Here is a 21464-nt window from a genome sequence, read left to right as displayed (position 1 = left end):
TGACACAGACGCTAAAAAAAAAAAAGCTATGCTAAAAAATTCAACAGTTGAGATCTAGCGTGTCTTTGTTCACCATCATCACACAGTTGTTAAATATTAAATTCACCATCATCACACAGTTGTTAAATATTAAATTCAGCCTGTTTACTGTATTGAATCCACCCTGTTTTACTGTATTGAATTCACCCTGTTTAGTGTGTTGAATTCACCCTGTTTAGTGTGTTGAATCCACCCTGTTTAGTGTGTTGAATCCACCCTGTTTACTGTGTTGAATCCACCCTGTTTTACTGTATTGAATTCACCCTGTTTAGTGTGTTGAATTCACCCTGTTTAGTGTGATGAATTTACCCAAGCCGCAACTTTCCAATCCACGAGTCTCGTTTTCATAGATTTCTCTTCTTTGAGAATGACACAAACGGGGCTAGTCACGTGTTCGGCCACTTAAAAGAAACGGACCCATTCTAAATGACCCATTCACTAGATTGTCGGACTCAAAGACTGCATGTGCTGCTAAGAACGATCACCATTCTGTTTGAAAACGTCAACGTCCCAGTTCACTATTAGGCCTCTACATTCAAGGCCATAACAGTTTTATAACCAAGGGGGAAAAAAGAGAGAGTGCTAACCCCACAGAAACTAGGGTAACATTGGGTGCCGACACTAGTCCATAAATAATGTTTACTTTCTTGACTTATGTAATCTAACTGCAATACATCATCCTATGTACAGATTATTTCGCTATCGTCTGCAGACCATGATGTTGATGAAACAGGTTCCACCCAGGGAGTAACGTGTACACAACTTAAGGCACGATACCAGTGAATCATCCTTGACCTCCTCCCTTGGGTCAAGAGCGCATAACTAGATACAAATCAAAGTCCGATAAATCTAGTGTACAACCAACGATGAAATGGGACGGCCCTGATGGCGGTCGTAATGGCTGTCTTCAGAGGGTACGCGCCAGAACGAGGCATTCAGAGTCGGTGGGTGCGTGGAGATATTCTTTTGATTGCTCGCTCCAAAACTCCCAAGAATATTTTGTCATAAAGTAAGTTTCTATGGTAAATGTTGGGATTGGGGCAGGGCCGATGGGAGGGGGGGGGGGGAGGAAGGCTGACCATGTGGAAGTAAATCAACAAATTACTTACGCCAGTAACGATTGAAATAACAAAACCGAAGCACGTTGTGGAGACTCTTCCAGAAATGGGGTTGAAAGATCAAGACAATCAATACATGATATTCAATCGTTTCCCAAGACATCTCCGCGCCACCACTTTCCATTCCGCTATGGCCTAGACTTCATCACGTGATTATGCTCAACCAATCAGACACAGAGTAAGTCTTAGCACGTGCGGCCAGCGATAATTCATTGGGGCAGGACAACATGATTCTGGCAGAACATTCAGATTTTGGAAATGGAGGGGGGGGGGGGATCTTCTTCCCGCAACAATTCAAAATGACGCCATGGCAGGGTCAAAAAAAAGTTTGATCCTGGAACGTGAATCATCCAGTTAATTTGAAGCCAAGCTCATCAAAACATGTTCCATAGAATCAGGAACAAGGTAAGAACAGAAATATGCACATGTCTAGATTTTCCACAACTTCCGCTTTTTTTTTTATAGGACATAAAATTTTAACAAATAATCATTTTAACATACAATAAGCCACAGATAACTTAATGTTTCCTGTTTTCAGCATTGCCTTTAAAAGTTCAACAAAAACTTGCAATTTTTTTTTTCTGGCCAATTCTAAAAAGTTCGGGACAGCTTTACAAAACAATTTTATTTGTATGATTGAAACTAGTTCTTGATCAACGGAAGAAACACCCAAAGTTCTCCTACCCACCAGATGACATAATTAGAAGATACAGTAGAGTTACACTAGCAAATTGGCGACTAAAATGTCACTAAAAATGTCACTAAACACTTCACATTAAAGGCGAGCGATAAAAAAAAAATACAGCCATCAAATATCAATGGATGATAATTGCTCTGTCTGTGTGTGTGTGTGAGTGAGAGAGAGAGCGATCTCCATGTTGTACAGTTGAAGCAGACACACCGGTCGCTCATTAAGTTTATTATGGCTCATTACCTACACATACTTCAGTCCATTAGTTGAGAAATTGATGCAGATAGTTGGAAGGCGGTCGGAGAGAGAGAGAGAGAGAGACAGAGAGAGAGAGAGAGAGAGAGAGAGAGAGCAGATGACTGTTGTCGCTATGATGGACATATTTTTAATTTTGCATCTAACAGAGCTTCCTCTAAGTAACAGTTTTCTAGCAATTGCCTTGCATCTTCAATACGCGTGTATGTAATGATTCAAGGCACACATACATTTGCATGTAACATCTTCAATACGCGTGTATGTAATGATTCAAGGCACACATACATTTGCATGTAACATCTTCAATACGCGTGTATGTAATGATTCAAGGCACACATACATTTGCATGTAACATCTTCAATACGCGTGTATGTAATGATTCAAGGCACACATACATTTGCATGTAACATCTTCAATACGCGTGTATGTAATGATTCAAGGCACAAATACATTTGCATGTAACATCTTCAATACGCGTGTATGTAATGATTCAAGGCACACATACATTTGCATGTAACATCTTCAATACGCGTGTATGTAATGATTCAAGGCACAAATACATTTGCATGTAACATCTTCAATACGCGTGTATGTAATGATTCAAGGCACAAATACATTTGCATGTAACATCTTCAATACGCGTGTATGTAATGATTCAAGGCACAAATACATTTGCATGTAACATCTTCAATACGCGTGTATGTAATGATTCAAGGCACACATACATTTGCATGTAACATCTTCAATACGCGTGTATGTAATGATTCAAGGCACAAATACATTTGCATGTAACATCTTCAATACGCGTGTATGTAATGATTCAAGGCACAAATACATTTGCATGTAACATCTTCAATACGCGTGTATGTAATGATTCAAGGCACAAATACATTTGCATGTAACATCTTCAATACGCGTGTATGTAATGATTCAAGGCACACATACATTTGCATGTAACATCTTCAATACGCGTGTATGTAATGATTCAAGGCACACATACATTTGCATGTAACATCTTCAATACGCGTGTATGTAATGATTCAAGGCACACATACATTTGCATGTAACATCTTCAATACGCGTGTATGTAATGATTCAAGGCACACATACATTTGCATGTAACATCTTCAATACGCGTGTATGTAATGATTCAAGGCACACATACATTTGCATGTAACATCTTCAATACGCGTGTATGTAATGATTCAAGGCACACATACATTTGCATGTAACATCTTCAATACGCGTGTATGTAATGATTCAAGGCACACATACATTTGCATGTAACATCTTCAATACGCGTGTATGTAATGATTCAAGGCACACATACATTTGCATGTCACATCTTCAATACGCGTGTATGTAATGATTCAAGGCACACATACATTTGCATGTAACATCACATACAACCTTGCTTTCCGCAAAGAGAATCGATCAAACATTATATTTAAGTCCTATATAAAACCCAGAATAATAAAATAGAATGTCCTTTGTTGACCAAATGAAATAGAATGTCCTTTATTGACTAAATGAAATAGAATGTCCTTTGTTGACCAAATGAAATAGAATGTCCTTTGTTGACCAAATGAAATAGAATGTCCTTTGTTGACCAAATGAAATAGAATGTCCTTTATTAACCTATTTTCTTCTCTGCATTTTCTTTTTTTACTTTTACAAAATGAAGTTTATAAGATTACTATTCGTTTTAAATTAGGTCTAACATATAATGCATACTAATTAGCTTTTTCTCTTTAAAAAAAAAACTGCTTACATAATTGATTTTAAAAATTAGAATTTTCGCTTTCAGGAAAAAAAAAAGTAGCCGTTGCATCAGAACTTTGAATGTTCTAAAATATCGTGAAGTCGGATTTTCAATATCTTTTCTAATTTACGAGATCTAAACGGGACGGACGGACAGACATTTCGCACAAAACTAATAGCGTCTTTTCCCCTTTCGGGGGCCGCTAAAAACCAAAAGGCGAGATTTTCTCTACCTATTGTCTATCCTTTACGTAATGTAGCTTCTATCATGAAGGCGTGGCGGAGGAATGCAGCATAAGGTCTGCGGTTGGGAGTCAGCTGATTAAGAGGCAGAAATTGCAAGACATACGAAAACTACGTAAGTAAATTAAAGCAAAATACTAGTGGGTCATTAATTGCTCTTGAACAATTTGATAATCTATGCCTATACATTATTTACCGAATATTGCAAGTGTGTTTTACAATTCTCATCAATGCTATGAGCTAATGGTCTTTTTCTGGCACCGTCAGGAGCGACGTTCATAAAGCGAAAATTGATAGAAGAACCATTATTACTATTATTATTACTACTTCTACTAAAAATAACAGTAAAAAAATGCAATCAGTGGTCCCACGATAAAATGATGTTTTCGCAAAGCATAAAAAGAGATTACCGCCCTTGGTTTACCATGTCAGAAGGACCGATGTGCGAAAGGCTCCACCCAAATTAAAACTGTGATTATCTTATATACAATGAAGATAATGGCGGCTCACGACGACAGGACAGAAATAGCAGACATACGTAAACGTAGATAAGTTCTAAAAATAGTAACCCGATGAGTTACTGCAAAGGTCACACCAAACACGATGGCGCCTGGTATCTTACCGTTTTCTTTAACTCTTCTGATGCATACACACTGCACTGGGAGAGGCAGGGACCATGACATTCTAGGGTCACCGGCAGCATGTGAAATGGCAACACTGGATATTACTCTGCGGGTTACGGCGATGATGACTGGCCAGCTGATAATTCACGCGATATGTTGATTTCAAAGAATGAGTCATTAGGAGCGGCCTATTATTTCTCCACATCATGTTACTGTGATGAGTATTTATGTCATGTATTTACAGGTTACATTACTTGCCCTTTAACCTAACTGTTCTGTGCGGCGTAAAACTCAAGAGTGATTAAAAAAGGGGTGCTTAAAATACAACCAGGTCGCCATGACACTCTGTGGCGTATGGAAAAATAAAAAGAATTAAAGAAAGTTTTATGGGTTAGAGATAAAGAAAATACATATGTTTAAGTAGACAATGATTTCAGATGGTTTGAAGACCATCTCGGGAGAATGTTCTTCATTGACAGCCAAACTACAGAATGGTCAAACGCGCAGACTGGGTGATATCCAGAGTTAAGTCAAAGTAGGGTCTCACTTTGGAAAGCGCAGCATCAACTACCGCCTACCGGAATATACCCTGGTTCCTAATGAATCAACTATTGAAATATAACCTTGTTCATAATGAATCAACTATTGAAATATACCCTTGTTCATAATGAATCAATATTGAAATATAACCTTGCTCATAATGAATCAACTATTGAAATATAACCTTGTTCATAATGAATCAATATTGAAATATAACTTTGTTCATAATGAATCAACTATTGAAATATAACCTTGTTCATAATGAATCAACTATTGAAATATAACCTTGTTCATAATGAATCAATATTGAAATATAACCTTGTTAATAATGAATCAACTATTGAAATATAACCTTGTTCATGATGAATCAATATTGAAATATAACCTTGTTCATAATGAATCAATATTGAAATATAACCTTGTTCATAATGAATCAACTATTGAAATATAACCTTGTTCATAATGAATCAACTATTGAAATATAACCTTGTTCATAATGAATCAATATTGAAATATAACCTTGTTAATAATGAATCAACTATTGAAATATAACCTTGTTCATAATGAATCAATATTGAAATATAACCTTGTTCATAATGAATCAATATTGAAATATAACCTTGTTCATAATGAATCAACTATTGAAATATAACCTTGTTCATAATGAATCAACTATTGAAATATAACCTTGTTCATAATGAATCAATATTGAAATATAACCTTGTTAATAATGAATCAACTATTGAAATATAACCTTGTTCATAATGAATCAATATTGAAATATAACTTTGTTAATAATGAATCAACTATTGAAATATAACCTTGTTCATAATGAATCAACTATTGAAATATAACCTTGTTCATAATGAATCAATATTGAAATATAACCTTGTTAATAATGAATCAACTATTGAAATATAACCTTGTTCATAATGAATCAATATTGAAATATAACCTTGTTCATAATGAATCAATATTGAAATATAACCTTGTTCATAATGAATCAACTATTGAAATATACCCTTGTTCATAATGAATCAATATTGAAATATAACCTTGTTCATAATGAATCAACTATTGAAATATACCCTTGTTCATAATTAATCAATATTGAAATATAACCTTATTCATATTGAATCAACTATTGAAATATACCCTTGCTCATAATGAAACAATATTGAAATATAACCTTGCTCATAATGAATCAACTATTGAAATATACCATTGCTCATAATGAATCAATATTGAAATATAATCTTGCCAAAAGAGAACTAACTCCAGGGATATACTCTAGTTTTTCAATGATATATCATTTTTCGGTTATTTTTATTAATAAAAATGAATTAGGATTATTGTTTTTTTTCCTACAGAATGTGTCAGTCACACTACGCTACAGATTGATACGTTGTGATACAGAATGTCGAAACTCCAAGCCTGTGTTGCTGGTGTTGTCTCATAACATTCAAGAAACAGATTTGTGTCAATCCTTCGGATAAGGATTGTGTGTGTGAGAAAGAATGGCAAACGTTAGAGGGATTGTGGTGAAATAAGTAGTGGGAGAGGGAAGGGGAGAGTAAACGAAGAGAGAGAGATAGAGTGAGAGAGAGAGCGAGAGAGATAGCAAGAGAGAGAGAGAGCGAGAGAGGGAGATAGAGAGGAAGGGGAGAGTAAGAAGAGAGAGAACGAGAGAGAGAGAGAGCGAGGGAGAGAGAGAGATAGCAAGAGAGAGAGCGAGAGAGAGATATAGAGAGGAAGGGGAGAGTAAACGAAAAGAGAGAGAGAGAGAGTGAAAGAGAGAGAGAGAGCGATAGAGAGATAGCAAGAGAGAGCGAGAGAGAGAGCGAGAGAGAGAGAGAGAGTGAGGGAGGGAGGGAGAGAGAGAGAGCAAGAGAGAGAGAGCGAGAGAGAGAGCGAGAGAGATAGAGAGGAAGGGGAGAGTAAAGGAAGAGAGAGAGAGAGAGAGTGAGAGAGAGAGAGCGCGAGAGAGAGATAGCAAGAGAGAGAGAGCGAGAGAGAGAGATAGAGAGCGAGGGAGGGAGAGAGAGATAGAGAGAGCGAGAGATAGAGAGTGAGAGAGAGGGAAAGAAAAGCGTGTGTTTTATAAACAAATCACGCAGTGGACATAAAATATAGCAAAAAGCCATTTCGTTGAGATTCATATTGTGTAGAAAGCTTATTCAGCCCTTGAAGTCCTACAAGACAAGCTTGATGGCCAGCTCGTCATCCTGTGGCAAAATGTCAGTACTGAGTGAGACAAATCAAGTAACAGAAGACCTGTCCAAGAAGTGACGTGTTAAAAACATTTTGACGCTAGACAATGCACAATTACATTTTCCTTTTTGTTTTAGAGAAAAATAAAAGACACATATGTGTGTATGTGTATAATGTGTGTGTATGTGTATATATATGTATACATGAGTTATTTGACATTATTTCAGTCAAAGTGTGACTCCTATGCATAACTAATCAAAAATGAAAGCAGGAATGACGCATATCTTTTAAGGAACAAAAAAAAAAGATTTGCCTGTTGGGACTCCATAGCCAAAATTAAATGAACTAAACGAAGGAAAAGGCCAAAAAAAAAATAATGCTGAAAGATTGTTGAGAAGAGCAAAGTCTAGATATTAAATCAAACCAAATCATAACATCATTCACAAGATAGACGCCATGCATCGTACAAGCAAAAATAATAATTAAAAAAAAATGATCATCGAACAACAAAGAAATCAGAGAGAGAGGTCAAGGCACAACATTCAAAGCTCTGGTACATACGATACATAATGAAGTCTGGACTGAAGGGATCTTTGAGGAATGTGTCCAAGTACTTACGTGTTTCTCCGGACACCACTGTAGGACAAGATAGGGAAGTCATTAATTCACTCTCTCATCCTCAATATAGGCACATGTAGAGTGGCCAAACATTTAGTCATATACATACATAACTATAGATATAAATATAACAAGATATATAACATATACGTTTATTGATACAAGTAGGCGGTACAAGTGGGAGGTTATGATCGCGAGCATGAACTGTGTGGTAGTGGTATTTGGTTTGAATCCAAGGAGGCAGAGTTACTGAGCTGTGGTAACATGAAATGATTCTCGGAAATGATGTCAGCATGGGCATATCTCAAAGATGGGCACATCTCAAAGATGTCTTTAGAACGTTGAACTCTGCCTTCGTTCTATCACTTGTTCTGTACCCCTGCCAGTCAACGTAGTATTGCTCTTCTCCACATTGTTGGATTGAATTGACACTAAGAGAAATGGTCCAAGTTCAGAGAGATATAATCCAATGCACAAGGACTCTAGATTGATGATTTGTTACATTCTGTAATCTTTACGTTTTGACCATTTGTTATTATTTACTAACAGCGACTTCATTTTGCTCTGCTAGCTGCTTATTCCAAAGCTTATATAACTCTCTCCGTCTGTCTGTAAATTCTTTAACACTTTTTTCTGCTCACTTCCCATTGTCTGATCCAATTGAAATGTTGCACAAAGATTCATTGTCGATGTCAACACATGAATCAATACAAAAAAAAACAACCTATTGAATAATCCATTAGTGGTAATTAATTACATCGGTATATAGAAAAAGGGAGATACACTTGCTATAGTGAGAAACATGGTAGCAATAGGACGATGAGTTCCCTAGAATAAAATAAGCTTTGTTTATTAAAAAAATATATATTTTTTGTTGCTGTTGCTTGTACAAGTTTTATTTACTATGACGATTGTTCAATGCTGTGATGATTAGTTATTTTAATTATAGTGAATGTTCGCAGCTGTTTTGAGTTACATTAAATATAGTGAATGTTCGCAGCTGTGATGACTTGCAACTGACGCACACAAAAAAGTTGCATGAAATCTTAATCAGAACACACAGTAACGACCAAAACTCTTCTGCTTTGCGATTCTGGATGATGTTTAAGTGCTATTGTAACTCTGCTTCCCTGGTGGAGGTCAGCTAGATATACAGGATGGGAGAAACATGGTGGACAGTCAGCATGCAGGGAGGCAACAAGCTCGCGCAAAGACACGCGCACACATACACCAACTAGTACTAGCCCATGCTTACATTACTGAATACAACAGAAAGAACACAACCTGCACCTCGACACACATACAAACAGTAGACACACAAACAGAAACACAGTAGACACAAACAGAAACACAGTAGACACAAACAGAAACACAGTAGACACAAACAGAAACACAGTAGACACAAACAGAAACACAGTAGACACAAACAGAAACACAGTAGACACACAAACAAAAACACAGTAGACACAAACAGAAACACAGTAGACACAAACAGAAACACAGTAGATACAAACAGAAACATAGTAGATACAAACAGAAACAGTAAATATACAAACCGAAACAAAAATAGACACACAAACAGAAAAACAGTAGACATACACACAGAAATACAGTAGACACAAACAGAAACACAGTAGACACAAACAGAAACAAGAGTAGACATACACACAGAAACACAGTAGACACACAAACAGAAACACAGTAGACACAAACAGAAACACAGTAGACATACACACAGAAATACAGTAGACATACACACAGAAACACAGTAGACACACAAACAGAAACACAGTAGACACAAACAGAAACACAGTAGACACACAAACAGAAATACACTAGACATACACACAGAAACACAATAGATACACTAACAGAAACACAGCAGACACAAACAGAAACACAGTAGACACAAAAACAGAAACACAGTAGGCACAAACAGAAACAGAGCAGTCTAAAACAGAAACACAGTAGACACACAAACAGAAACACAGTAGACACACAAACAGAAACACAGTAGACACACAAACAGAAACACAGTAGACATATAAACAGAAACACAGTAGACACACAAACAGAAACACAATAGACACACAAACAGAAACACAATAGACACACAGACAGAAACACAGTAGACATACAAACAGAAACACAGTAGACATACAGACAGAAACACAGTAGACATACAAACAGAAACACAGTAGACATACAAACAGAAACACAGTAGACATACAGACAGAAACACAGTAGACATACAAACAGAAACACAGTAGACATACAGACAGAAATACAGTAGAGAAACTAGAACAATATTTGCCGATTCCAACAAAAAGACTTCTACGAAAAGGGGGGGGGGGTAGTCCTAATTTGACCAAACTGTATAACAGACGACTCATAGACATTAGGGCTTTGAGTTGGTAACATGTATAGCGTGTATGCATATAAATATATATGAAATATAAATGTAAATATCTATGAATGGAGTCCATGAATAAATGAGTAAAACGAAGCGATGGAAGGAGTATATTCTTGGACTGATTGAATGCAGCGTTTGAAGCGTTGCTTTTTCTCATTCATTTAAGCCAGAGCTGAGAATCAATGATTGGGACGAGGCATGGTTGAGAGATAGCCAACATGGAGTGGAAGAAGATTGGGACGAGGCATGGTTGAGAGATAGCCAACATGGAGTGGAAGAACACTCATTCCCCTACTACTACAACACACAAACAGAAAGTGAAGCGACAAGCCACACAGAATCAAGACGATGATGAGTTTTGTGTTGACAATGTTACCACCACAACAACAACAACAGGCGATGAAGGAGAGGAGAGAGATGATACAGTCGTAGACCAAAAACATCATCCTCTATCCAGTAACAAACCAGTTTTGTTTACCTAGCTTATCTCAAAGTGTCTTTACATCTACCCTTACCTAGCTTATCTCAAAGTGTCTTTACATCTTCCCTTCCCTTGAGTGAAGCAGCTTCTGTCTCAAAAGACAAAGGCCCATGATGACTTGCCCCCCCCCCCCCCACACAAAACTAAACTGGTGTTATGATGTTATGGCGGATGAGTTGATGCATGGACTAATGGTGTCACCGTCTGTTAATTAGCGAAAAGGGCCCTTTACTTACTTGCTCTGTAGGGAGCACCAGCCACAGTAGGGGTCTTTGGCGCCCAGGCATTCGCCACATGATGTGTACTGCGTGCAGTTTTGTACTTTCATCCTCACTACCTGAGAAGCAGAAGAAAAAAACGTCATCACTAATTCGGTATGAGTACAACTAGACCCAGATGTGAGTACAACTAGACCTAGATCTGAGAGCAACTAGACCCAGATGTGAGTACAACTAGACCTAGATCTGAGAGCAACTAGACCCAGATGTGAGTACAACTAGACCTAGATCTGAGTACAACTAGACCTAGATCTGAGTACAACTAGACCCAGATGTGAGTACAACTAGACCTAGATGTGAGTACAACTAGACCTAGATCTGAGAGCAACTAGACCCAAATGTGAGTACAACTAGACCTAGATCTGAGTACAACTAGACCCAGATGTGAGTACAACTAGACCTAGATCTGAGAGCAACTAGACCTAGATGTGAGTACAACTAGACTTAGATCTGAGAGCAACTAGACCTAGATGTGAGTACAACTAGACCTAGATCTGAGAGCAACTAGACCTAGATGTGAGTACAACTAGACCTAGATGTGAATACAACTAGACCTAGATGTGAGTACAACTAGACCTAGATCTGAGAGCAACTAGACCTAGATCTGAGTACAACTAGACCTAGATGTGAGTACAACTAGAGCTAGATCTGAGTACAACTAGACCTAGATCTGAGAGCAACTAGACCTAGATGTGAGTACAACTAGACCTAGATGTGAGTACAACTAGACCTAGATCTGAGAGCAACTAGACCTAGATCTGAATACAACTAGACCTAGATGTGAGTACAACTAGACCTAGATATGAGTACAACTAGACCTAGATCTGAGAGCAACTAGACCTAGATCTGAGTACAACTAGACCTAGATGTGAGTACAACTAGACCTAGATCTGAGAGCAACTAGACCTAGATGTGAGTACAACTAGACCTAGATGTGAATACAACTAGACCTAGATGTGAGTACAACTAGACCTAGATCTGAGAGCAACTAGACCTAGATCTGAGAGCAACTAGACCTAGATCTGAGAGCAACTAGACCTAGATGTGAGTACAACTAGACCTAGATGTGAGTACAACTAGACCTAGATGTGAGTACAACTAGACCTAGATCTGAGAGCAACTAGACCTAGATCTGAGTACAACTAGACCTAGATGTGAGTACAACTAGACCTAGATGTGAGTACAACTAGACCTAGATCTGAGAGCAACTAGACCTAGATCTGAGTACAACTAGACCTAGATGTGAGTACAACTAGACCTAGATCTGAGTACAACTAGACCTAGATGTGAGTACAACTAGACCTAGATGTGAGTACAACTAGACCTAGATCTGAGAGCAACTAGACCTAGATCTGAATACAACTAGACCTAGATGTGAGTACAACTAGACCTAGATATGAGTACAACTAGACCTAGATCTGAGAGCAACTAGACCTAGATCTGAGTACAACTAGACCTAGATGTGAGTACAACTAGACCTAGATCTGAGTACAACTAGACCTAGATGTGAGTACAACTAGACCTAGATCTGAGTACAACTAGACCTAGATCTGAGTACAACTAGACCTAGATGTGAGTACAACTAGACCTAGATGTGAGTACAACTAGACCTAGATGTGAGTACAACTAGACCTAGATGTGAGAGCAACTAGACCTAGATGTGAGTACAACTAGACCTAGATCTGAGAGCAACTAGACCTAGATGTGAGTACAACTAGACCTAGATGTGAGTGCAACTAGACCTAGATCTGAGAGCAACTAGACCTAGATGTGAGTACAACTAGACCTAGATGTGAGTACAACTAGACCTAGATGTGAGTACAACTAGACCTAGATCTGAGAGCAACTAGACCTAGATGTGAGTACAACTAGACTTAGATGTGAGAGCAACTAGACCTAGATCTGAGAGCAACTAGACCTAGATGTGAGCACAACTAGACCTAGATGTGAGTACAACTAGACCTAGATGTGAGTACAACTAGACCTAGATGTGAGTACAACCAGACCTAGATGTGAGTACAACTAGACCTAGATCTGAGTACAACTTGACCTAGATGTGAGTACAACTAGACCTAGATGTGAGTACAACTTGACCTAGATGTGAGTACAACTAGTCAAGCTCTAGGCCCATGTAGCAACAGCCTAAAAAAAGTGTGTCTAAACAGACTTGATTATCTGAACTATTATGTCTGTACATTGAAATAGATTAATACTACGAGACAACGTCTGTGATCCGATTATCCGATGTTCCAGTTATTCGTCTAAAGATCTAAACTGAGCTCTTAAGCTCTTTAACTCCCCTAATTTCTATTTCAAATCCTGACATCTAAAAATGTACATTCAACGCCAGTAATCTAGTCCTATCAGCTTCACTGAAGTTAACAATGTGTAGGTTTAAGTAGACAATTCAGCTCACAGTGTGTAAGGGAGACTTGGCCAGATTTTTAAAGATACACAAGATCTACCTTTAAAACGTAACAAAAATTTAAAAAAAATACTGTTTTCCTATACATCAGTTCTATGAGAATGGGTGTGCTGTTAGTGTTTATTTGTCAACTAAGAATAGAAATTGTGTTGCTCAACAGTTCAAAATCAATAAATCCCAAGATATAGTGTAAAATACTCAGTAGTAGAAACCCTAACCCTGTTTATCATGACTATTTGGTTTATTTTCTTGATCAAACGTTAAGTAACAATCAGTAGAGAGAGAGAGAGAGAGAGCATGGAGCTCCCAACATCCCCGCCCCTACTGGATACACAACACCCACCCACCGTGTGTCTGGTACTCACAAAACACTTCCACATTAGTAAGAAGGGACTGAAGGTATCCATTTTCAGGGCATCCATCTCGGCCACCGCCGGAAAGGTCAGTTCTGATTTCTAAGAGATTGTCAAAGGTCACCTACTCCAGGAGATTAGGGCACGAGGGGCAATCAATCTATCTGACCAGCGCACTAATCAAGTCCATCATGCCCCTGTATTCACACAGAAGAGGGGGTGAGCAAGTATTTGGACCAGTGTCTTTCATCCATACATCACAACCAGATGACACCCTCGCTTTATGTGGCACACACACACTTCGTATAAAGACTCGAGATGTATACACCTACAACGAACAATTTACATTTTGGTTTACAGCCTGGACTTTGCTGCCGTCCAATAATAATAGACAGTGTGTGGGATAACTAATCATCTTTGAGCTCTTTAGTTATAGAGTTGCTTAAACTTCTCTAGTCACAAGTCGGGATTGAGACGATTACAGTAAGATCTAATTGTAGAGATCTAAATCTACACAACGTTGGAGTCTTGCGGTATTTCCTAAATCGGGGAAGCACAAGTTGATGTATCAACAGGGTGGGCCCTCGTGTTGACAAGTGGGGACAGAAGAAGTGTACAGGGAGAAGGAAGAGAGTACGCTGAGAAAACCTAAGAATTTAGTGGGCTGGAACAATTTTAAAAAATAAAAAGTGACTAATTCACAACTTGACACCTAAACAAAAAGAACAAATTGAACTCAACGTGAGGCTGGTGGTACGGTATGGGATCTGCACCGTCATCATGATGGTCCCGGGTTCAAACCAATGCCGAGGTATGTGCTAGAACATGCATATCTTCCTTGAAAAACAAACAAATGTGGCAGTTCTGAGTGAATTGTCTTTCCTTGATAATCTTCCTTTTGAAACCACACGACTGTGTCATGTTAGAGCAATAGTTCTGAATTAAGATAATTGTCTTTCCTTGATAATCTTCCTTTTGAAACCACACGATTGTGTGGTGTTAAGGTAATAGTTCTGAATGAGTTGTCTTTGCAGTACAAGTGTTCTGTATGACTGTAATTTTGTCATGGCTTCTATTTTATTTATTTATGTCGCTTCAAAATAACTTATATTCCAAAAATCAAGCAAAAACTTTAAAAAATACTCTTAGAAAAAAAAAAAAGATCTAAAAGAAAAAGCTTCACACTTACGATATCTTCAAAAAAAAAAAAAAAAAGTTGAATGAACCCGAATTTGAGCTCGGGGGCTAAAGCCTCAGGCCGATACCGAAATCACTACGCCAGGGTAGTACTAATGAAAATAGAAGGTTTTCTAGTTATCTATTGTTAGTTTCAACCTTTTCTTTCTACAAAGTATAAAGAAGACTCATTCATCTTATACAAACACATCAGTCAAGTAAAATTTCTTTCCCTTATTTGAGATTGCAAAATAAAATAAAATAATTTCCAATAGTTAATTAACTAATTGGTAATTTTTTTTTATTCTTGTTTTGTCAGGTCAAAGAAATAATTGTGCAAAATTTCAGCTTGATCCGAAATTGGGTGTGGGAGAAATAACGTGTACAAAAACATTTTTACCAGACAGACAAAGTGAGTTGATAGATATAAGCTTTGTAGAAAAGTAAATCATTTCTTTGTGTTACCACCAGTGTAAACCATGACCACACTGACTAACTCAGCCAGTTCTATCTTTATGAAGAAATTAGTATTATACACATACACAGATAGATAGATAGATAGATAGATAGATAGATAGATAGATAGATAGATAGATAGATAGATAGATAGATAGATAGATAGATAGATAGATAGATAGATAGATAGATAGATATGAGAGAGAGAGAGAGAGAAGGAGAAAAATGCTGTATTACTGTTACATTACTACTAAATTAAAAAAAAAAGCCTCGTCCTGAAAATGTTTTTGACCTACTTAGAATGAGATCATCGATTTCTGTTGAAGACAAATATCCAGGAAGTCGTCAGAACTTTGACATTTGTTCGTCTTACACTCCTTCATTTGCTTCTTACTTTCCGAGTCTCTGGCCTATATACAAGTCAATTATCTAATCCATTGTCTAATCATTTACCACACTCCTTATTCTCCTAGATCTGAGAGGACATCAAAAGTTGAGATCTGTTTTCTTAAAGGAGATCGAAGTTTTCCCCCAAACCTGCGAGTTAACCATCACAGTCAAACAATGGAATACAAGGAGACATAGCCAGGCGAGTAGAATAATCAAAGGAAGAGAACTCCTTTTGAAGTTTCAAACATGCTATTGTAGTGCAAGACGTGTTTAGGCATTATTCTTGTGAGTCTCTGAGATCAGAGAAACATGCATACATGAAACTATGGTATCAAATAATTATAACTTTTTTTCTGTAAGACACTCTAAAACATTGGTTTCAACATAAATAATTACTAGAACATAGATTTCGGATGACTTTATATGAAATACAGTCACATATTTAAAGTTACCACGATTCTAGATTTCGGATGACTTTATATGAAATACAGTCACATATTTAAAGTTACCACGAGATTCTATCTTCCAGTGTTCCGTGTTGTTCTTAACGATGTACTGTGTACTTTCAAAAACGCATTTGTTTTGTTTTGTTTCGTTCGTACCATACAATATTTTCTATTACTGCGATTGAAAAAGAAAAACAAAACGAATGGGGACTGAATTTTAATCAGCTAATCCCCGCCCCCTGATTTACATATTTAATACTATGGATGGCAAAAAGAATTCGACTAAAAGCATTCGACAGAATGACGGAACATTTAGGCGGCTAGGATTTATGTTCCACACCAGGACAAAAAAACTTTTTCAGAAATTCCGAATTTCGGGGTGGGAGTTGAGCTTTACAATCTGTTGGCCAGCTTATGGACAAGAATGGAGGTCATCCCTAGGATGGGCAGTAAATTGACCACCACGAATGTTTAGGGAGATCATGGTAGTTTCAAATCTCGAGGCACCATGGGATCGTGTAGGGGAGACAAGGGCAGGATGGATTAGCAGCGCGTGGTGTAACACATTCGCACGGGATAGACAAATGGCTGGACACGCATTGAGCTCCCTTACATTTCACCCTACTTCTAATGGAGTTGAATGTGTGTGTGTATGAGAGAGAGTGTGTGTGAGAGAGAAAGAAAGAGGGTGTTTCTGTGAATGAGAGAGAGTGAGAGAGAGAGAGAGAGAGAGAGGCCCTTCAAAGCAATAAGATAGTGAAAGTTCAGTTAATGTGACATTCCCATAAAATAAAATGAAGGTAGTAAATATAATGCAGTTTTGCTTTTTGTAAAGTGCATGTAGTCATTGCTGCATCGTAAAGTGCACGTAGTCATTGCTGCATCGTAAATCGTAAAGTGCACGTAGTCATTGCTACATCGTAAATTATATGTAGTCACTGCTACATCGTAAAGCGCATAAATTCACTGCTGCACCGTAAAGAGCACGTAGTCATTGCTACATCGTAAAGTGCACGTAGTCATTGCTACATCGTAAAGTGCACGTAGTCATTGCTACATCGTAAAGTGCACGTAGTCATTGCTGCATCGTAAATCGTAAAGTGCACGTAGTCATTGCTACATCGTAAATTATATGTAGTCACTGCTACATCGTAAAGCGCATAAATTCACTGCTGCACCGTAAAGAGCACGTAGTCACTGCTGCACCGTAAAGTGCACGTAGTCACTGCTATATCGTAAATTACATGTAGTCACTGCTACATCGTAAAGCGCATGAAGTCACTGCTACATTGTAAAGCGCATGAAGTCACTGCTACATTGTAAAGTGCATGTAACAGCTTCCGTAGAGAAGTGAAGGAGATCACTTCTCTATAATGAAGTGAATGTAGACCTCCTTATCACATCAAGAAACTCATTGTCATCTGCACAAAGAGGATGCGGTCATTACTAAAAGCTAATTGATCATCCAGAATCCAGTCAGAGTTTGAAGTCAAGCCACAAGATATTCAGTAACTAGAAGTCAAGCCACAAGATATTCAGTAACTAGAAGTCTAGACTATCATGAAATCTACTCGGCTCCTGAACGGAACATTTGATTCTCTTTGTTAAAACAACCACGACGATATGGTGCATGTTCATCTCGTTATCTAAATGTATGTTCTAGCGTGTATCGGACCAAGGCAATCAAGTGGACGGATATCTCCACACAGAGATCAATATCTCCACAAAGATATCAATATCTCCACAAAGATATCCATATCTCCACAGATATCAATATCTCCACAAAGATATCAATATCTCCACAAAGATATCAATATCTCCACACAGAGATCAATATCTCCACAAAGATATCAATATCTCCACACAGAGATCAATATCTCCACAAAGATATCAATATCTCCACAAAGATATCAATATCTCCACAAAGATATCAATATCTCCACAAAGATATCAATATCTCCACAAAGATATCAATATCTCTACACAGAGATCAATATCTCCACAAAGATATCAATATCTCCACAAAGATATCAATATCTCCACAAAGATATCAATATCTCCACACAGAGATCAATCCACAAAGATATCAATATCTCCACACAGAGATCAATATCTCCACAAAGATATCAATATCTCCACACAGAGATCAATATCTCCACACAGAGATCAATATCTCCACAAAGATATCAATATCTCCACACAGAGATCAATATCTCCACAGATATCAATATCTCCACACAGAGATCAATATCTCCACAAAGATATCAATATCTCCATACAGAGATCAATATCTCCACAAAGATATCAATATCTCCACACAGAGATCAATATCTCCACAAAGATATCAATATCTCCACACAGAGATCAATATCTCCACACAGAGATCAATATCTCCACACAGAGATCAATATCTCCACACAGAGATCAATATCTCCACAAAGATATCAATATCTCCACAAAGATATCAATATCTCCACACAGAGATCAATATCTCCACAAAGATATCAATATCTCCACAAAGATATCAATATCTCCACACAGAGATCAATATCTCCACAAAGATATCAATATCTCCACAAAGATATCAATATCTCCACAAAGATATCAATATCTCCACACAGAGATCAATATCTCCACAAAGATATCAATATCTCCACAAAGATATCAATATCTCCACAAAGATATCAATATCTCCACACAGAGATCAATATCTCCACAAAGATATCAATATCTCCACAAAAATATCAATATCTCCACAAAGATATCAATATCTCCACACAGAGATCAATATCTCCACACAGAGATCAATATCTCCACAAAGATATCAATATCTCCACAAAGATATCAATATCTCCACAAAGAGATCAATATCTCCACACAGAGATCAATATCTCCACACAGAGATCAATATCTCCACAAAGATATCCATACCCCACACAAAAAAAATCCCCCTCACACAAAAATATCAATTCCACACAATAAGATCAAACCCAACAGAAATCATTTCCCCCGCAAAAGATTATCAATGCCTCATCAAATTATCAGTCACACAAAAAAGATCGATGCCAAAGAAAAGATCAATACCACAGAAAATGGTCAATGCTTCCAAAAAAGTTCTTCATGGAATCAATATCGTTTCCCCCTTCACAAACTCTAGAAACAAAATGTTCGCGTCTAATTGGATTTTAATTCTGACAGAAATTAGAATTGAGGAGTTCCGCACTTGAATGTTTGCTCGCCACTACATCAGATTTTTGTAGGAACTAATCAACTCTTTTCAATCAACATGTTTTCTGAAACACTCATAGGTAAAAAAAAATAATAAGCGAAGCGAAAAGAAAACGCCGTAGCGACAAATTCAAAAGCGCCACCACGAAAAAAAAAATCATTTACGATTTTCCTAATTAGTTGAAAACATTTCCATCCGTTTCCAATCTCCACAAATTATTTTTCAAACAAGAACAAACACAAAAACACACTCCACGTTCACACACACACACGCGCGCACAGGACGAAGTAGGAAAGATGAGAGAAAGAGATTCCAAGACAAAAGAGATTCCTCCCCGTCTCCATGAAGCTACATTAATCCAGCAGCAAATGAAAGATAAATAGACATTTGAAGGCTAAAGAAGCAGGGGGATAAACAGAGAGACTCCTCACCTTCACAGTGGGGGCCCAGTTAGCTGCCCTGGTCAGAGTTTCATTGGCTTAGACTAGCTCAAGAAATGTAAACATAAGAAATCGTATTACCTCCATAATATTCTAGTGGGAAATGTTATTTCTTAACTCGATCTTAATTAAGTTGATTTCCTCTTTAAATCCTCAATAAAAGTATGCCACCTAAACAGTCAAAAATTTCATTTAGAAAGTTGTGTGTGTGTGACAAAACGTTTAGTTCGACATTAGACATACTATATCAACACTAGCTAGAAATAACAGCCCCACAAGTTGAGATACTTAAACTAAATCATCATCTTTATTGAAGTAACCTCTTTATTATACAAGATAAGACAGCCATAGTTCGAGTCAGTTTTCAGTCCCAACAACCGTTAGATAGGCCTAGTGCCTTGACCTAAATCAAACATAAGTCAATGATTTTTACTTCACACTACAGTCAACTCTCTGTAATGCCATCTATTGAATCTAGATCCAGGAACTATGACCAAGGGCTACTTAATTCTAGTAGAAATAGTCAACTTGTCACACAGAATACACTGTTGACCAAACGGACAAAAAGATGGCTGTACTGTTCAACCTGTTGGCCAACTTGTTATACAGACCACAGGGTTGGCCAACTTGTTATACAGACCACAGGGTTGGTCAACTTGTTATACAGACAACAGGGTTGGTCAACTTGTTATACAGACCACAGGGTTGGTCAACTTGTTATACAGACCACATGGTTGGCCAACTTGTTATACAGACCACAGGGTTGGCCAACTTGTTATACAGACCACAGGGTTGGCCAATTTTTTATACAGACCACAGGGTTGGCCAATTTGTTATACAGACCACAGGGTTGGCCAATTTGTTATACAGACCACAGGGTTGGCCAATTTGTTATACAGACCACAGGGTTGGCCAACTTGTTATACAGACCACAGGGTTGGCTAACTTGTTATACAGACCACAAGGTTGGCCAATTTGTTATACAGACCACATGGTTGGCCAATTTGTTATACAGACCACAGGGTTGGCCAACTTGTTATACAGACCACAGGGTTGGCCAATTTGTTATACAGACCACAGGGTTGGCCAATTTGTTATACAGACCACAGGGTTGGTCAACTTGTTATACAGACCACAGGGTTGGCCAACTTGTTATACAGACCACAGGGTTGGCCAATGTGTTATACAGATGACAGGGTTGGCCAACTTGTTATACAGACCACAGTGTTGGCCAACTTGTTATACAGACCACAGGGTTGGTCAACTGGTTATACAGAC

The 21464-nt window shown here is 37.8% G+C and overlaps 1 protein-coding gene across 11 annotated transcripts in view; it reads right to left on the bottom strand.

The window, feature by feature from the left end:
- Nucleotides 1–21464, bottom strand: part of LOC106070840 (plexin-A2-like) — a 198503-nt gene that overhangs the window by 26474 nt on the left and 150565 nt on the right. For 10 of the 11 annotated variants that reach the window (XM_056027644.1, XM_056027647.1, XM_056027642.1 and 7 more), the window contains 2 exons: nt 11230–11330; nt 8100–8117 (listed from right to left, as the gene is read on the bottom strand). In XM_056027644.1, the coding sequence (XP_055883619.1) occupies nt 8100–8117; nt 11230–11330 (119 nt within the window). The remainder of the gene's footprint in view (nt 1–8099; nt 8118–11229; nt 11331–21464) is intronic. The other variant, XM_056027651.1, reaches the window with a different exon arrangement.

The sequence above is a fragment of the Biomphalaria glabrata genome, chromosome 4 (genome assembly GCF_947242115.1).
Source record: "Biomphalaria glabrata chromosome 4, xgBioGlab47.1, whole genome shotgun sequence".
Classification (NCBI taxonomy): domain Eukaryota; kingdom Metazoa; phylum Mollusca; class Gastropoda; family Planorbidae; genus Biomphalaria; species Biomphalaria glabrata.
This window is presented reverse-complemented; position numbering and strand designations above follow the sequence as displayed.